We start from the raw sequence: 18,733 nt of genomic DNA, 5'->3' as shown, positions 1-18,733 counted from the left end.
ACAGTGAAAAGACTGATGAACAAGGCAAAAGACAGTGGAACAAACTTCTACCAGAGCATGCTTGTATATCACATAACATCGCTCAAGTGTGGTATGTCCTCAGCACAACTCTTATGGAACATAAGCTAAGATTAAACCTAACCATTCAGGAGAACCTCCTAAAAACAAAAGAGGGAGAGAAAGTGATGAAATTCAAAGAACAACAGAAAGAAAAGCAAAAGAATAACTTTGAGGAACAAAAAACTACCAGAACTCCACACTGGTGACAAAGTAAGGCTAAAAGACAAAACAAACTTTTGGACTCAGAAGGGAACTGTCCTTAGTGAAATCCAATCAAGATCGTACACCATTCAGATGGATGAAGGTGCTGTTCAGTGAAGAAATCATCGAGATCTTCAAATGGGACCAGCCACAGTAGATGGAAAGATGGATTTTGTTAAACAACTTGAATGCACATCTGACAAGACATCATCTGAGGCAACAACTCAGATTCAAGGACAATCAGGAAATCATCAAGACACGTGAATCCTCCTAAGAGATTCATTGAGCAAATTTAAGGACTCCTGTTATAGATTGAGGTAGTGCTATGTTATTTGCTCTTCAAATTTTAGTGTATGTAAATGTGAACACACACAAAACAAGTTTAAAAAATGTTAACAGTGTTGATAATAATGAAAATGCAAGTTCTTTGGGTTAAAGTTAAAATTGCAGAGCTATACAAAGAAAACATGTTAGTTAAAAGTAAGCTACTTTTGTTTTAAGAAAGGGAGATTTAATGATAGTGATCATGTTTGCAATGCAACTAGCAATGCCTTACCGTTTGATTAGACTTGATTGCCAGCAGTGGGCTGACACATGGTATGTTATCTGTAATAGAGGTTTGCAGCCTTATGGCATGCCTCATGGTGCTGTTTACATCAACTTTAAAGTAAAAAACCTTTTCCTTCAACCATATGATGTCTAAGTTTTCACACATACGGATACAAGATGAAACAACCTGTACAAGGTGAGAGAAGTTTAGGGGAAATGTCAGGAGTAATTTTTTAAAAAAAAGAGTAGTAGGTGCCTAAAATACATTGCCAGTAGTGGTGGTGGAGGGTGGTACAATTGGGACATTTAAAACACTCTTCAACAGGCACATGGATGCAAGAAAGAGGATTGTGTGTGTGAGGTTGGGAAGGTTTAGATTGTGGAATAGGTTTATATAGGTCAGCACAACATTGTGAACTGAAGGGTTTGCACTGTACTGTCATGTTCTATGTATTTGTATATCAAATTAACCCTTTGGACTCTGGTCATTTTAATCTTTCATTATATATACTCTGTATTGGATCTACAGGTAAACTACAGCACCAACAGCACTATGAACCAACTAGTCCTAGGAAATGGGGACATGGAATACATGTGCTTGTTTTCAGTCCCTGAAAACAGAGAAATGGAGTTGAAAGGGTTCACATTTGGGGCATAATCATTTCCAAAAATATTCTGGCTATCTGTGGATAAGATACAGCACAAGACCAGCATTGTTTACATCCAAAGAGAAGAAACCATCACACTTTAGGAAATAGTCAGAGAACTTCAACATAATATTAAAATGGAAAAATGCAAATGTTCCTCTCTGCAGAGGGAAGAGATGTAAGAGATCAGTGAGGAGATGAAAATTGGCTACAGTCAATTAAAGAGAATATTGAGGTTTCACCAGCTCCAGGAAAGTCAGTGATGTTATAAACTCTGGTGATTTCTACATTTGATTGAATACTTTGCCAGCATTCTGTTTCCCCAGTGATAATGGTAAGATATCTTTAATAATAAGATGTCTTACTATTAAAGTAAGAAATTGTGCTGGTGGGCAGTAAAAAACTAATGAATCTTTTCTGGTCTATTTCAACTCCACCTGTGAGCTAAAACCTGCTAGGAATGTTTCCACCTATGAAGTTACTGTAATTAGCCATGATGTTTTTTGGCACATCATACATATGGACCAACAGCTGAAAAATATCAGAAAGATGTTGGCAATTGTATTTGAAATTTCAGGATTTTACCAATCTTTGATGGGAAATTGCGACCCACCTGTTATCATCTGCTTGAGATTCTGTGGCTGCGTTCATCATATCCACAATGACTGCTTCAAGAATGCAGAGAAAGCCATCCCACAGCCTCAATGCAACTATGACATCTAAGCAAAATACCACGCTCAACAATACATGAGGAATAATTGAGCTGGAAGCATTTAAGTTTTTTGCAGTGGCAGGTGTGTCTAGAATTAGGGGTCCTATGCTCACTATTCAGGGGAGTAGATTTAAGGCAAAGATGAGGAGGAAATGCTTCTTCCAGAGAGTAGTAAATCTGTGGAATTTTCTATCCATTAAAGCAGTTGCATTTTTACATGTATTTAAGACACAGATGGATTAATGTTTGAATAATAGTGGAATTCTTTCTTTGGCTTGGCTTCGCGGACGAAGATTTATGGAGGGGGTAAAAAGTCCACGTCAGCTGCAGGCTCGTTTGTGGCTGACAAGTCCGATGCGGGACAGGCAGACACGGTTGCAGCGGTTGCAGGGGAAAATTGGTTGGTTGGGGTTGGGTTTTTCCTCCTTTGCCTTTTGTCAGTGAGGTGGGCTCTGCGGTCTTCTTCAAAGGAGGTTGCTGCCCGCCAAACTGTGAGGCGCCAAGATGCACGGTTTGAGGCGTTATCAGCCCACTGGCGGTGGTCAATGTGGCAGGCACCAAGAGATTTCTTTAGGCAGTCCTTGTACCTTTTCTTTGGTGCACCTCTGTCACGGTGGCCAGTGGAGAGCTCGCCATATAACACGATCTTGGGAAGGCGATGGTCCTCCATTCTGGAGACGTGACCCATCCAGCGCAGCTGGATATTCAGCAGCGTGGACTCGATGCTGTCGACCTCTGCCATCTCGAGTACTTCGACGTTAGGGATGAAAGCGCTCCAATGAATGTTGAGGATCGAGCAGAGACAACGCTGGTGGAAGCGTTCTAGGAGCCGTAGGTGATGCTGGTAGAGGACCCATGATTCGGAGCCGAACAGGAGTGTGGGTATGACAACGGCTCTGTATACACTTATCTTTGTGAGGTTTTTCAGTTGGTTGTTTTTCCAGACTCTTTTGTGTAGTCTTCCAAAGGCGCTATTTGCCTTGGCGAGTCTGTTGTCTATCTCATTGTCGATCCTTGCATCTGATGAAATGGTGCAGCCGAGATAGGTAAACTGGTTGACCGTTTTGAGTTTTGTGTGCCCGATGGAGATGTGGGGGGGCTGGTAGTCATGGTGGGGAGCTGGCTGATGGAGGACCTCAGTTTTCTTCAGGCTGACTTCCAGGCCAAACATTTTGGCAGTTTCTGCAAAGCAGGACGTCAAGCGCTGAAGAGCTGGCTCTGAATGGGCAACTAAAGCGGCATCGTCTGCAAAGAGTAGTTCACGGACAAGTTTCTCTTGTGTCTTGGAGTGAGCTTGCAGGCGCCTCAGATTGAAGAGACTGCCATCCGTGCGGTACCAGATGTAAACAGCGTCTTCATTTGTTGGAATTAGTGTTAAGGAAAACCCATGGTTAAGTGGAGCTAAGTCCGTTGCAAGATCAACCATGATCTTGCTGAATGGCAGCAGGCTTGATGGGCCAGATGGCCTACTCATATTTCTTCCACTTGTTCAAACATGGATCATAATCTCAATATTTGAAAAACTTATTTAGGGCAATGACTACTTTGTGTCTTCAATGTTTGAGAATCAGCTCAGAGATGAAATACCAGAGTATTTTCAATGTGTTTCTAATGGTGCTAAATCTATGAATTATGAAAGATAATATTCCAATTTACTCTTTTTCTGACAATCCCTCCAAAGTATACTGAAAAATAACTTATTAAGAGTCAGAAATCTGAGAAACCAGGATTCAATATTCTCAAATTGCATTTGGTTGCATCAATAACATTCTGACTTAAGATTGCGCACAAATCCAGTCCCCATTTTCTTGGTATGGACTTCATATCTGTGCTACTAATTTGTGGTTATTGTGCCTGTGTTGTGTGTGGTGCTGTCTGTGACACAATGTTTTATGCACAGTACTTGTCCTCAAGATTGAGGAGGTGCATCTATTCAGACCAGCAACTGTTGAAGTCAGGATATTGCAAAAAAAAAACCCAACTTGTACATTTCTTTAAAATTATTTTAAATCAGTTAGGATGCATGTCATTGTAAAAGTGCTCAATTTAGAGTTTCCTTTAACACATCTGTATGTATGCCTGGTGAATCAATTCTTTTTATATATTCCAAGTATTTTCTCACAAGCACCTCACCTTCATCAATGATATATGCTGTTCAGATAATCTGGGATTCTTGCTTTACTTGGTAGCAACCAACACTTCCTGAACAAATAGACAGTAACAAATATGCCATTGGAAAAGGTGTGGAATAAACTTGCAAAATGTTGGACCCAAATAAACTGATGCTCAAGTTGTTTTTAAGAAAGTAAACCTGCATTGATAAATATCTTTGAGTGCCACCTTTCGTCATCTGTTTCTCAGAAGAAATGATTTTCATCATTGCAAATTCTTGATAGTCTGCTGTATATACTTTTCAAATTAATCTTTCAGACATCAAAAAAGTTAAGATTTATAGAAAAAAAATTATATTATGCAGGTCATGCTGATTAAATCACATTGTTTTGTCTGCTTACAAAAATGAAAAATTCATTACAGAAAAGCTCTGATAATCTACAATCTATTTGGAAATCCCTGCATTTGACTCATCAGGTAATTTTTGGCATCTTCCCTTCCTTTTCATACACATTCACCAGTGCCCTTGATTTCACACTCTCTCCCTTTCACCTTGGTTCTGATTTCCACTCTCCTTTCCCAATCTTAAGATTTTTGACTATAGCATGTTACATATTTGATGAATCTATCCTGTGCTTCGAATATCTAAATAAAGTGCATGAGAAATTTGTAAATAGAAATACCATCTAATGGTCTGGAAGCACTTCTAATCCAGCAAATGCTGGATTATTAGAATTTTACTATGGGTTCTTTCATAGGCTATTCAAACTTCAGAGAAAATCTAGATTCATGCTGTAGAATGGTTCTTCACAACAATGCAGGTACACAGGTGAAGCATCACCTGTACTTGAAGGTGGACACAGCCTTGTTTAGTGTGGTGAACTGCTGTACACTCATTGACCTGTCCTGTGACTGTACCCCTGGCTCCTCCCTCTTGACCCTGTATAAAGGCTCCAACACTATAACCCCTCCCCAGAAAGCCTCAGTCACAGCATATGATGACTTTCAAGTTTATTACAAATAAAAGCCTATAGTTCCGTAACTCTAGTTTTTTTTGAGTTATTGATATCACATCAATTTTATTTGTCCCCCAACAATGGAAGAACTCTTGTAGCCTGATAAGCTGGAGATTGACCCACAATTGCCAGAAGCCTCAGACTGCTTTAAACTCTGGCTACGCTACTTTGAGGTCTTCCTACAGAACTCCACCAGAGTCGTGGACATGGAGGCAAGCAAGCTGCACCTCCTCTTCACCCAGGTCAAACATTGAGTGTTACTGATGATCAGACACATCTCCATGTATACGGAGGCAATGAACTTACTCAAGGACAAGTACAGGTAGAAAGTTAAAGAGGTATACGCCAGGCACATGCTGGCTACCATCAGACAGTGACCGATGAATTGAACAGGTAGAGGATTGAACACTTAACTATGATATTCTGTATCGGGTGGGGAAGCTCAGTGAGCCCCCAGACATCCTATCCCAAGGGACATGTGCCAATACCCAGACAGACTTCCTCAAGACCCTCCACAATGACCTCTGCCACCCTGGTGTTGCGAGACTTTTCCACTTCATCAAATATTGCAACCTGCTGTACTCCAATGAGGAGGACAAAGACGTGACCTGGGACTACCCGGTTTGCATGGAGTGCAAACCACACTTCTACCAATCAGATAGAGCACACCTAGTGAAAGCCACATGGTCATTTGAACACCTGACTATGGATTTAAAAGGCCCCTCCCCTCCACCAACTGCAATGTGTATTTCCTCATGGACATTTTTAAAAAAAAAATTTTAAAATTTTTTATTTTTCACACTATAAACCACATTGATCAAGATACATACATTTTTCTTTTCAAATATATACAGTGTTGTTTTCTCCCCCCCTTCCCATCCCACCCTCCCGACCTCCCTCCCATTCATTTAAAGTTCAGAATCTAAGATACATTAAACCCATTAAACAATGTTGTCACTCAATAAAAATAAACAAGAAGTTCCACTGAGTCAATTCTTTTCATTTCCTTCTCCTTCTGTCATTTTAGGTGATAGATGTCCCCGGTTAGGTTTTCTCTATTGTGTTTCAAGTATGGCTCCCATATTTGTTCAAATATTGTAATATTATTTCTTAAATTATATGTTATTTTTTCTAGTGGAATACATTTATTCATTTCTATATATTATGTATTCTCAAGTTATCTTCTAATTTCCAGGCTGACATAATACATTTTTTTTGCTACAGCTAGGGCTATCCTAACAAATCTTTTTTGTGCACTATCCAAATCAAGTCCAAATTCTTTGTTTTTTATGTTACTTAGGAGGAAGATCTCTGGGTTTTTTGGTATATTGCTTTTTGTAATTTTATTTAATATCTGGTCTAGATCTTCCCAAAATTTTTTCACTTTCTCACATGTCCAAATTGCATGAATTGTTGTTCCCATTTCCTTTTTACAGCAAAAACATCTGTCAGATACTGTTGGGTCCCATTTATTTAACTTTTGAGGTGTAATGTATAGCCTGTGTATCCAGTTATATTATATCATATGTAACCTCGTGTTTCTTGTATTTCTCATAGTTCCAGAGCATAACTTCTCCCATGCTTCCTTCTTTATCTTTATGTTTAAATCTTGTTCCCATTTTTGTTTAGTTTTACCATTTGTTTCCTCATTCTCCTTTTCTCGCAGTTTAATATACATATTTGTTATAAATTTTTTGATTATCATTGTGTCTGTAATCACATATTCAAAATTACTTCCCTCTGGTAACCTCAGACTGCTTCCCAATTTGTCCTTCAAGTAGGATTTCAGTTGGTAGTATGCCAACACTGTATCTTGAGTTATATTATATTTATCCTTCATTTGTTCAAAGGATAGTAATTTATTTCCTGAAAAGCAATTTTCTATTCTTTTAATCCCTTTTTTCTCCCATTCTCTAAAGGAAAGGTTATCTATTGTAAAAGAGATTAGCTGATTTTGCTTCAGTATTAGTTTTGGTAATTGGTAATTTGTTTTATTCCTTTCTACATGAATCTTCTTCCAAATATTGAGCAGATTATGTAATACTGGAGAATTCCTACGTTGTACCAATTTTTCATCCCATTTACATAATATATGTTCAGGTATCTTCTCCCCTATTTTATCTAGTTCTAATCTAGTCCAATCTGGCTTTTCCCTTTGATAAAAATCTGATAGGTATCTTAATTGTGCGGCTCTATAATAATTTTTAAAGTTTGGCTCCTTGTTTATACCATTCTGTTAATTTATCTAGTGCTATCCTCAGTTTCCCCCTTTCTATAAAAATTTCTTTATTACTTTCTTTAACTCCTTGAAGAATTTCTCCGTCAAGTGTATTGGCAATGCCTGAAATAGGTATTGTATCCTTGGGAAAATGTTCATTTTAATACAGTTTATCCTTCCTATTAGTGTTAGTGGTAAGTCTTTCCAATGCTCTAAGTCTTCCTGTAATTTTTTCATTAATGGATAATAATTGAGTTTATATAGATGGCCGAGATTTTTATTTATTTGTATACCTAGGTATCGTATTGCTTGCATTTGCCATCTGAATGGTGATTCTTTCTTAAATTTTGAGAAATCCGCATTATTCATTGGCATTGCTTCACTTTTATTTGCGTTAATCTTGTAACCCGACACTTCTCCATATTCCTTCAATTTCTTATGTAATTCTTTTATTGATATTTCTGGTTCTGTTAAATATACTATAACGTCATCTGCAAATAAACTGATTTTATATTCCTTGTCTTTTATTTTTATCCCTTTTATTTTATGTTCTTATCAATTCTGCTAGTGGTTCTATAGCTAACGCGAACAATAAGGGTGATAATGGGCATCCCTGCCTTGTTGATCTGCTTAAGTTAAATTGCTTTGATATATATCCACTTACTGTCACTTTCGCCAATGGCCCCTAATATAATGCTTTAATCCAATTAATATACTTCTCTGGTAAACTGAATTTTTGTAATACTTTGAATAAATAATTCCATTCTACTCTGTCAAAAGCCTTCTCTGCGTCTAAAGCAACTGTTACTGTTGGCGCTTTATTCCCTTCTACTGCATGAATTAAGTTAATAAATTTACAAATATTGTTTGTTGTTCATCTTTTTTTAATAAATCCAGTTTGGTCTAGATTTACTATTTTTGGTACATAGTCAGCTAATCTGTTTGATAATAGCTTAGCTATTATCTTATAATCTGTATTAAGTAAAGATATTGGTCTATATGATGCTGGTGCGAGTGGATCTTTCCCTGTCTTTGGTATTACTGTAATTATTGCTGTTTTGCATGAATCTGGTAAGCTTTGTGTTTTATCAATCTGGTTGATTACTTCCAGGAGGGGAGGAATTAATAAATCTTTAAATGTTTTATAGAATTCTATTGGGAATCCATCCTTTCCTGGTGTTTTATTATTTGGTAGTTTTTTTTATTATCTCTTGTATTTCTACTATTTCAAATGGTTCTGTTAATTTATTTTGTTCCTCTATTTGTAATTTTGGTACTTCAATTTTAGTTAAAAATTCATCTATTTTGTCTTCTTTCCCTTCGTTTTCAGTTTGGTATAATTGTTTGTAGAATTCTCTGAAGTTTTCATTAATCTCCATTGGATTATATGTGATTTGTTTGTCTTTTTTCCTTGATGGCAATACCATTCTCTTAGTTTGTTCTGTCTTAAGCTGCCATGCTAGAATTTTGTGCATTTTTTCTCCTAGTTCATAATATTTCTGTTTTGTCTTCATTATGTTCTTCTCCACCTTATATGTTTGTAGTTTTCATATTTTATTTTTTTATCTGCCAATTCTCTTCTTTTAGTTGTGTCTTCCTTCATTGCTAATTCTTTTTCTATATTTACTATTTTCCTTTCCAACTGCTCTGTTTCCTGATTGTAGTCCTTCTTCATCTTGGTTACATAACTTATTATTTGCCCTCTGATGAACGCTTTCATTGCGTCCCATAGTATAAACTTATCTTTCACTGATTCCGTATTTAGTTCAAAGTACATTTTAATTTGTCTTTCAATGAATTCTCTAAAATCCTGCCTTTTAAGTAGCATGGAGTTTAATCTCCATCTATACATTCTTGGAGGGATGTCCTCTAACTCTATTGTCAATATCAGGGGTGAATGGTCCGATAATATTCTAGCTTTATATTCTGTTTTTCTTACTCTGTCTTGCATACGAGCTGATAACAGGAATAGGTCTATTCTTGAGTATGTTTTATGTCTACCCGAATAATATGAATATTCCTTTTCCTCCATATATCCAAAAGTTGCATTTCTTGCATCGAATTAATTATAAATTTGGTTACTTTGTTCTTTCTGTTAATTTTTTCCCAGTTTTATCCATGTTTGAATCCAAATTAAGGTTGAAATCCCCTCCTATTAGTATGTTCCCTTGCGTGTCTGCTATCTTCAAAAAAATATCTTGCATAAATTTTTGATCTTCTTCGTTAGGTGAATATACATTGAGTAAATTCCAAAACTCCAAATATATCTGACATTTTATCATTACATATCTCCCTGCTGGATCTATTATTTCCTCTTCTATTTTAATTGGTACATTTTTACTGATTAATATAGCTACTCCTCTAGCTTTTGAATTATATGACGCTGCTGTTACATGTCCTACCCAATCTCTCTTTAATTTCTTGTGCTCCATTTCAGTTAAATGTGTTTCTTGCACGAATGCTATATCAATTTTTTCTTTTTTCAGTAAATTTAGCAGTTTCTTCCTTTTGATTTGGTTATCTCTTTTCTTTGGCTTGGCTTCGCGGACGAAGATTTATGGAGGGGGTAAAAAGTCCACGTCAGCTGCAGGCTCGTTTGTGGCTGACAAGTCCGATGCGGGACAGGCAGACACGATTGCAGCGGTTGCAGGGGAAAATTGGTGGGTTGGGGTTGGGTGTTGGGTTTTTCCTCCTTTGCCTTTTGTCAGTGAGGTGGGCTCTGCGGTCTTCTTCAAAGGAGGTTGCTGCCCGCCAAACTGTGAGGCGCCAAGATGCACGGTTTGAGGCGATATCAGCCCACTGGCGGTGGTCAATGTGGCAGGCACCAAGAGATTTCTTTAGGCAGTCCTTGTACCTTTTCTTTGGTGCACCTCTGTCACGGTGGCCAGTGGAGAGCTCGCCATATAACACGATCTTGGGAAGGCGATGGTCCTCCATTCTGGAGACGTGACCCATCCAGCGCAGCTGGATATTCAGCAGCGTGGACTCGATGCTGTCGACCTCTGCCATCTCGAGTACTTCGACGTTAGGGATGTAAGCGCTCCAATGGCTGTTGAGGATGGAGCGGAGACAACGCTGGTGGAAGCGTTCTAGGAGCCGTAGGTGGTGCCGGTAGAGGACCCATGATTCGGAGCCGAACAGGGGTGTGGGTATGACAACGGCTCTGTATACGCTTATCTTTGTGAGGTTTTTCAGTTGGTTGTTTTTCCAGACTCTTTTGTGTAGTCTTCCAAAGGCGCTATTTGCCTTGGCGAGTCTGTTGTCTATCTCATTGTCGATCCTTGCATCTGATGAAATGGTGCAGCCGAGATAGGTAAACTGGTTGACCGTTTTGAGTTTTGTGTGCCCGATGGAGATGTGGGGGGGCTGGTAATCATGGTGGGGAGCTGGCTGATGGAGGACCTCAGTTTTCTTCAGGCTGACTTCCAGGCCAAACATTTTGGCAGTTTCCGCAAAGCAGGACGTCAAGCGCTGAAGAGCTGGCTCTGAATGGGCAACTAAAACGGCATCGTCTGCAAAGAGTAGTTCACGCACAAGTTTCTCTTGTGTCTTGGTGTGAGCTTGTTATGTATTCCGTTAATATTTAAAGTCATATAGTTCAACGTAGCCATTTCATACTTTGTTTATCTTTCCTTTCTGTTTCCTCATCATCACCTTTCCTTCTTATCCATTTCTGCTTTCTTGTTTTTAACACTTTATAAGACAACATTTCTAAAACATCAAACATTTCCCTTATTCTCCTATCTAAAATTTCTTTAACCCCACTATCCCCTCCCCTTCCTGAGTTGCCCTTTATCCCTTGTCGGGCAACCACATCTCCCCTCTCCGTTTGGATTTGTGAATTCACTCGCAAGCGTCAACTGATTTTGCAGTGACCGTAACTCCTCCCCACCCAGCCCTCCCAGAAAAGATTTCAATTTTCATATATAACAAAGGTCACTCTCTAAATTCCCTCCTTACTTCCTCTCTTCCCTTTCTTTCCCTTATTAATTCTTATCTATACTCTATATATTTTCCTTTAAATACAGATACACTCATTTACACACATATATACACCCATACATATAATTTGTGGTCATTTTTACTCTCGTTACATGTCTTCATCTCTCTGCCTGTTTTGTAGTTGTTCTGCAAATTTTCGTGCTCCTCCAGATCCGAGAATAGTCTGTTTTGCTGCCTTGGAATAACTATTTTAAGTACCGCTGGGTACTTTAGCATAAATTTATATCCTTTTTTCCATAGGATCGCTTTTGCTGTATTAAACTCCTTTTGCTTCTTCAGGAGTTCAAAACTTATGTCTGGATAGAAAAAATTTTTTTGACCTTTGTATTCCAGTGGCTTTTTGTCTTCTCTCATTTTCTTCATTGCTTTCTCCAATATATTTTCTCTTGTTGTATATCTTAAGAATTTTACTAAAATGGATCTTGGTTTTTGTTGTGGCTGTGGTTTCGGGGCTAATGTTCTATGTGCCCTTTCTATTTCCATTTCTTTCTGTAATTCTGGTCTTCCTAGGACCCTGGGGATCCAATCTTTTATAAATTCCCTCATATTCTTGCCTTCTTCATCTTCCTTAAGGCCCACTATCTTTATATTATTTCTTCTATTATAATTTTCCATTATATCTATCTTCTGAGCTAACAGCTCTAGTGTCTCTAACTTTTTTATTAGATTCTTCTAATTTCTTTTTTAAGTCCTCTACTTCCATTTCTACGGCTGTTTCTCGTTCTTCCACCTTGTGCACTCTTTTTCCTATATCTGACATGACCATCTCTAATCTATTCATTTTTTCTTCTGCACTTTTAATTCTTCTTTTTATTTCACTAAATTCTTGTAAATGCCATTCTTTTACTGATTCCATATATTCTTTAAAACAAAATATATCCATTGTCTTGCCTTTCCCTTCTTCTTTCATTTCTCTATGTTCTTCTTCTTCCTCTGTGTTGGTCATCTGTTGTTTCCTTGTTTTCTTTTTACTCTCTTCTTTCTTGTTCTCGTTGTTTTCTATGTTCTCTTCCTGTTGTTGTGTTGCAGCTGTCATTCTCAGCTGTGGAGATTGACTCCTCAGCTAGTCCCCCCTCCCGTCAGTGTTTTTTTTTCATGTGCGGTGCGCACTTTTACTTGGCTCCACGAGCCATTTTTGTAGTCCCGAGCTCGGGACTTCAACTGACCTTAGGGAGCAGGCTTCTCTCTCCACGGCGGGCCTCCTCGGACAGGTAAGGCCTTCACCTTATTCTTCTGACATTCTTTCTTCTCTTCTTCCCGTTGCTTTAGACTTTTCTTTCTTCGCTGCCATTTTCTTCCCACCTTTACTTTCACTTTGTTTTAATTTTTATGTTTGTGCCTTTGTGTTTTGTGTGTTTTTTTTAAACTTTTCCGGAGAGGGTTGGAGTTCCCTGACCGGCCACTACTCCATCACGTGACTCATTCCCTTCACGGTTATTGATGGGTATTCACTTTTCCCCTTTGCCATCCCCTGTTCAGACATGACCACCACCACAGTCATCAGGGAACTGCACAACTTGTTCACTCTATTAGGGTCCCTGTCATATGCCTATAGTGACTGGGGGTCCTTGTTTATGAGCGACGAGCTGCGCTAATACCTGCTAGCCAGAGGTATCACCACCAGCAAGTCCACGAGTTATAATCGTAGAGGGAATGGCCAGGTGGAGAGGGAGAACACTACCATGTGGAACACCATCCTCCTTGCCAGGGGGCTGTCAGTGTCTCAATGGGAGGTCCTTCCCGAGGTACTCCACGCAATCAGGTCGCTGTTACATACTGCCACCAATGCTACCCTTCAAGAACGAATTTTCTCCTTCCCCAGGGAGTCACATCGGGGACGACCCTTCCATCCTGGATGATGTCCCCAGAGCCATTCATGCTACAGAAGCATGTGAGGGGCCATAAAACTGACCCACTGGTCATAGGGGTCTGGCTCTTCCATGCAAGACCAAATGGAGCATATCCACCAAGCAGCACCCTCTCCTCCTATGTAAATACACTAAATACCATGGCACCGTAGCCCTGCCCCCATCCCAGTCACTCTGGTCAAGTTCCCATGCCCCCATCAGATTGACACAGTGCTTGAAGTCCAGGAAGAATCAACAGCCTCAGTTATAACAGAACAACTGATTCTCCGCCGCTCCCAGACTACTGGATGGACTTAACCTCTAAGACTTTTGTAAGACTGTGCCGCATGTCACCCCAATGGACAAAATAACAAAAAAAGGGGTGAATGTGGTGTACACTCATTAATTTGGCTCCGCCCTGTTCTGTGACTGTACCTGTGGCTCCTCCCTATTGATCCTATATAAAGGCTCCAATACCATAATCCCTCTCCAGAAAGCCTGGGATGCACAGGATGACCTTCAGGTTTATTGTAAAAAAAAGAGCCTATAGTTTCATAACTCTTAATCTTTTTCAGTTATTGACAGTGTATCATCAAACCTGTGTTTCACTTTTGTTACTCTTTCCACTCCTGCACATAAAGATCACCTCTCTTTGTTCTTGTCAAGCCCTTTGTGGAGCTGGTGATCCTCAGCATCTGGCACCTCCTGGATTACTTATATATACCTCAGTTTGTCATTTGCTTTTTTAAAAAAAAGCAAGTCTACTTGCATTGGGCAGGACACACTATTGGAAATAGTTATTGTCTTAAGTAGACATGAAACATGATAAATGTTGAGGGCTCAGTTCAGTATTTTCTTCATCCCTCTACACCGATTTTTACACTGATTAAAATCCTACCACCTGTACTAATGGCGAAGCTGCACTCGATTCAGGTTCTCTCTGTGCAACTACTCCGTCAAATTTGACTGCTCAGAAACAGCAATACAATAAAGTGTGCAAAACATAAAGAGCACTGCATTCTATTGTATATATTACACTTCTTGTAACAACCATACATTTTAGAATGTTTCAGATTCACTGGAATCACTGCTTGAGAATTGACAACAGTCGTAATCCCAGTGGGTTCTGCAAGTGACCCAGCAATGGTCAAACTTGCATAATTCTACAGCCAGTTGGATGTAAATAATGACATGCTATTATTCAAAAGAGAGGAGGAAAATTCTTTCTGCAGTCCTGGATAATTTTTTTCTTTTAACTAAATATTCCAAATATTAAAATGAGAAATGCTTTTGCAAAACCAGAAAACGCTGGAATTACTTAGCAGATCAGTCAGCATCTGTGGAGAGCATCTATGTTTCAGGCTAATGATGTTTCATCAGAACATTACTGAGCCCAGAAACAGAGTGGCAATCCAGGTACTCCAGTGCATGACTAACTTACACATTTCAATATGCACGAGCAGAAAATAGAGCTGAGCTCATCAGTGCAGGAGTTTTCACTGCCATTCTCTGCAGAATTTCCTGCATCTAGTTTGACTGGAACTACAATTTTTTTCAGCATGATCAAGAATATCTCATAGATAGTGTTACAATGAATATGTTTCCTAGAATTCAATATCTTTTTCATTCGATCCCTTTCTGAATTCCTCAGAAAAATTTTAAGGATTTAAATACGAATATTAGGAAGTTTTATGGAAAGAAAGTGGCAAGGGTTTCTATGGAAAAATTGACTTGGAAATTGGAACTAGGGGGCTTACAACTTCCCCATTTTAATAATTATTATAAAGCTGCTCCATAGAGATTTATTAATGCTCTGTTTAGTTTAGGTCCTGCTTGGGTTAATATAGAATTTAGTAAGATAGGAGAAATAAATTTACAGGATTTTATCTATAAATGGAATTTTAAATTGTTGAAATAACTGATTGAATTGTGGAATAATATTAATGAAATAGGTATGAAAGATTTAATATCTCAAAAAAAGCCGCTCTGTCAAAATAGATTTATTCCATTTTCAATGGATAATCAATTTTTGAAAACTTGGATGTGGACGGGTATTAAGAAGATTGATGATTGTTATGAGAGTGGGAAATTTATGGCATTTGCATGAATGAAGAATAAATTTAATGAGCCTAACAATATTTTGTTCTGATCAAGTTAAAGTCTTTTTGTCTCATAAAATAGGTCCATTTGACCAAGTCAAAGCAAAATGGAATTACTGATTTGTAACAGTGTACGAGCCCAGAGGACCCCAAAACCCAGCGGCAATAGAACTTCACCAAGACAAATGGTTACTTAAACAAAAATTGCTTTTAATTTTCTTTAAACATGAAAATAGGATCAAATTTTAACTTATTACTATTAACTTAACATCCTTCTAATTCTATGCACATGTGTATGTAATGTGTATACAAGTTCAAAAAAAGTTCAATCTCACTTCTCACTCCTCCAAGTTCACCAGTATCAGGCCATTCTTATACTGTGAACAGAATATAACATTTATAAATTTCACCAGGCTTTGGTTCTTGAAACGTAAATGGTTACCGCTCTGGAAGGTTCTTGTCGGTCTTCAGAGAGAGATTTGTTGCTCATTGGACACCCACAACTGATTCCTTCTGATCAGCCACTTCAGTGTCTTGCCAAAGAAACTTGCCCCATCAGGGTTTTCCAGATGATAACCTCTTTCTCTCAGGTCACCACAGACTTCTTTTTTGTTTCCCTTATTTCAAGTGAAACATTAGGCAGCCAGGCATCTCCTCTTGTATGGATCACAAGGGCTTTGACTGACCGGGCTGAACTAAAAACTCACAACCCAGCTTCAAAATGGGGCTTTTCCAGAAGCTTGCCAGCTTGTCCTGTTCCAGTCCCAGCTGCTGCTGCTGTTGAACTACAGAACTGAATTCTCTCTCACTCTCACAGAGAGAAAACAACATGACTCTCCTAGAACAGCCAACTGCACACAGACCAACTGCAGTTCCCGACCTATTCTTCCAAGTTTGTTCATTTATTGCTTTCCAAAACAATAATCCGTTACTCCACAGCATGTCCAATTAACACCTACTTGTGAAGTCCTTATAGGCATTCTTCAAAATTTTTTCAAAGGTACTCAGAGCCTGATCTGTCTGGCTTGAGCAGAGCTCTTGCATTTTAAATGAGGTCTGTTTTGGTGTACACTAAAAAACCCGCCACAATTGATCTCTTTTAAAACATATCTATATACAATATAAAATATAACATAATATGTTACAATAGTAAGGTAAGTAAATTAATTTCTGAAATTACTTCAAAGGAAAACCTCCAAAATATTAAGATTAAAATGGGAAGTGGATTTAAATAGACAAATAAATGATAATGACTGGCTGAATCTATGTAAGATATGACAAAAATCATAAATGTAAGATACAAATTAGTTCAATTTTTTGCATCAATTATATTTAACTCCACAAAAATTAAACATATTAAATCTTGCTATGTCAGATTTATGTTTTAGGTATGGATGTGTGATTGGAACTTTTTTTGCATTTTAGTTGGCAATGTCTTAAAGTCAGATATTTTTTGATTGGAAGTCGGTAATTTTTTGGACTGGATTACAGGGGTCAAGTTCCCACAGGATCCAATATTATTTTTATTCAGTAAAATTAAGGTTAAAAAGACCTAAATTAAAATTTAAGTATCTCAGAAATGCATAGCAATATCATGGAAGATGGCATGCAGAACTTTGTAGTTGAAAACCATTAGAGAAGATTACATATAGTTTATGAAATAAATATCACTTGTTTTGGAAAATATGTGTTTTTACATTTGATAAACTCTCTGAAGATCTCACCTCTTGGTAACCTCCAATAGTAAGTAGAATTTATTTTATAAATGCTTTATTCCCTTAGCATTCTCTTTTTTTCCCCCCAATCTTTTTTTTCTTCTTTTTAGGGTTCTGAGGGGGAGGGAAGGGAGGTGGGAAGGGGAGTAGGTTTTTTTCTTTTTTATATATACCACATGTATAGCCTTCTGAATAATTTTGAATAAAATGAAATGTAATTAATATTGTGGTTTAAAATCTATAAATAAAATATTTTAAAAAATACCTCATAGAAAGTTTCAGTTTTAAAGTCCACCAAGCATTTCAAAACAAATAAGTACTTTATGGGCTATTTTTATATTTCAGGACAGTTTGTGGGCAATTATACTTACTTGACCTGAAGGACCAATGCAATTATAGCAGCTGCCATTGGAGCAGCACTAGAAGTTCCTTTGAAGATTTTGGTGCATTTGTTGTTAAGTGCAGTTGTCACCTGTTGAAAATAAAGATATTGCACATATTGCAACATTAACAGGCTTGGCACTCCATTTAGTTCCCAAACACATATTGCAGCAATATTGAGCACAAAGAAGGTCTGATAATATTGAGGTGTTTGTAATGGAACAAAATGAAATATTATTTTATACAGAGCCATGAAATAATAGAAATTAATGCTTGCTTGTTAGTAAATGTGAAGCATTACCTTACTCTGACCCTAATATATAGTAATATTGTTCAGCAATTTACAAATCTTGGTTGCATGTTGGCTTATAATACAAGAGCAATGAACATAAAAATGTCATTTGACAGGGCTGCTTCAATCAAATTTATAAAATTCTATATTCAAACATCTTAAGATTGTGCTGAGTGAAATCTGCAGATAAAAAATTTGTAAAGAAATTAATAATTTATCTGGGACACCTACTTTTGCCAACATTCCAGGGAAGCATGATCAGTTAATGCATTCTTTGCTTTTAATATGTTTCATTTTGACAAGTAGCACAAATACATATTAAGTCGACATTAACCTTGTGCATGAACCATTCATCTAATAAAATGACTGTCCTTCAGTTGTGAGGCTCCTCATAATATCCCGAGACTATACTGTAATGCATTTTAATAATGTAATAAATGACGAATGCATGTGCATACTGCGGTTGATATGTATAGCAGTTGTTTCAGGTTTTGTAAGTCTTCTCTCAATATCAAATTTCAAGTATAAAAGTAACACATTAAATTAGCAGCACTGAGTACTCCTAAATAGTGGTTCACAAGTGGTGAAAACTGCATTGATGTCTGCTTGCTTCATATCTATTTTATCAACAGTATTTTGTTATAGTGTGTTTAATGAGGCAAAATGCCCCAAGGCATTTCACAGAAGTGTTATCACACACATTGTGACAAAGATAGTTTGTTGAAAAAGACCCGAGAATTTTCTCCCTAATAAACCTCTCCAAATGAATGGAGTATATTTTAAGGAAGATGTTGACATTAAATACTGTAGTTTAAAAGAAGCGGAAAAGTTTAGGGAGATCATTCCTGGGCCTTAACAATTGCTACATGTGGACAGATTGAA

General features: G+C 37.7%; 1 protein-coding gene across 9 annotated transcripts in view; it reads right to left on the bottom strand.

Moving 5' to 3' along the window:
- LOC138739315 (PC3-like endoprotease variant B) overlaps positions 1–18,733 on the bottom strand; it is an 827,554-nt gene that overhangs the window by 247,102 nt on the left and 561,719 nt on the right. For all 9 annotated transcript variants that reach the window (XM_069891108.1, XM_069891107.1, XM_069891109.1 and 6 more), the window contains exon 12: positions 17,550–17,650. In XM_069891108.1, the coding sequence (XP_069747209.1) occupies positions 17,550–17,650 (101 nt within the window). The remainder of the gene's footprint in view (positions 1–17,549; positions 17,651–18,733) is intronic.

Source organism: Narcine bancroftii, chromosome 7 (genome assembly GCF_036971445.1).
Source record: "Narcine bancroftii isolate sNarBan1 chromosome 7, sNarBan1.hap1, whole genome shotgun sequence".
NCBI lineage: Eukaryota > Metazoa > Chordata > Chondrichthyes > Torpediniformes > Narcinidae > Narcine > Narcine bancroftii.
Note: the sequence above shows the minus strand (reverse complement) of the source record. Positions and strands in the feature narration are given on the sequence as shown.